Source organism: Montipora capricornis, chromosome 2, assembly GCF_036669925.1.
Source record: "Montipora capricornis isolate CH-2021 chromosome 2, ASM3666992v2, whole genome shotgun sequence".
In the NCBI taxonomy this organism is placed as follows: Eukaryota; Metazoa; Cnidaria; class Anthozoa; order Scleractinia; family Acroporidae; genus Montipora; species Montipora capricornis.
Window position 1 is genome coordinate 56,182,162 of NC_090884.1, and position 698 is coordinate 56,182,859.

General features: G+C 38.8%; 1 protein-coding gene across 1 annotated transcript in view; it reads right to left on the reverse strand.

Annotated features, from left to right (window-relative positions):
- LOC138028089 (abasic site processing protein HMCES-like) overlaps window positions 1-664 on the reverse strand; it is a 19,085-nt gene extending 18,421 nt beyond the window's left edge. The window contains exons 1-2 of the mRNA XM_068875634.1: window positions 275-664; window positions 26-166 (exon numbers count right to left, since the gene is read on the reverse strand). Coding sequence (XP_068731735.1) covers window positions 26-166; window positions 275-294 — 161 coding nt within the window. The 5' untranslated portion in view covers window positions 295-664. The remainder of the gene's footprint in view (window positions 1-25; window positions 167-274) is intronic.
- Window positions 665-698: the final 34 nt, after the last annotated feature.

Below are 698 nucleotides of genomic sequence, written 5' to 3' on the forward strand. Positions count from 1 at the left end.
ATTTACGGTTTGACGAGGAACTCACGTATAGGATTGTGGACTGATGTTATGCGAAGGATAATATTTTCCGCTGCCTTTGTAACTATCTCTCCATTGTGGTTCAAGAGTTTTTCCATCCTTTCCTTTGTATCTACATGCCTTTGGAAATTCATCGCAGGCTAGTGTACTGTATAAGAACAAAGAAAAACAGATAAAAAGATTTACAGTGTAAATTGTCGCCTATATAAAATGTGATCTATTTTAGGTCATTTCCTCAATATGTAATCTGGCGTACCAGGCTGTTCTCCCACACATCCCCGGAAGTAATCCCCTTACGACTCCACCAAACACTTGCTTCAACGATTGTCGTTGTATATCACGGTTAAAAACTAAAAGTAAACTACGTTTGATCCTCGAAATCGTTGCCTCCTCATGAATTAACGCTGACACAACTCAATTTTCGCGCGATGGACAGCGGTCAACTATTATTAGTTGACATTGCAAAAATTCCATAGATTATTTCGCTTGTGGTCATCAATACAATTTTCCCCATTTGGATTAAAAAAAAAAAGACTCGATACACTTTTACAATGAGAGTGAATACCAAAAATGATAAATGTCGACAGCAATTTCTTCGAGAAATTCACCTAAATTCAACTAGTTCCGATAAGGTCACGTGGGCATCAGAGATTCGTCCCCGTGGTACCTTTCGTGCTGCC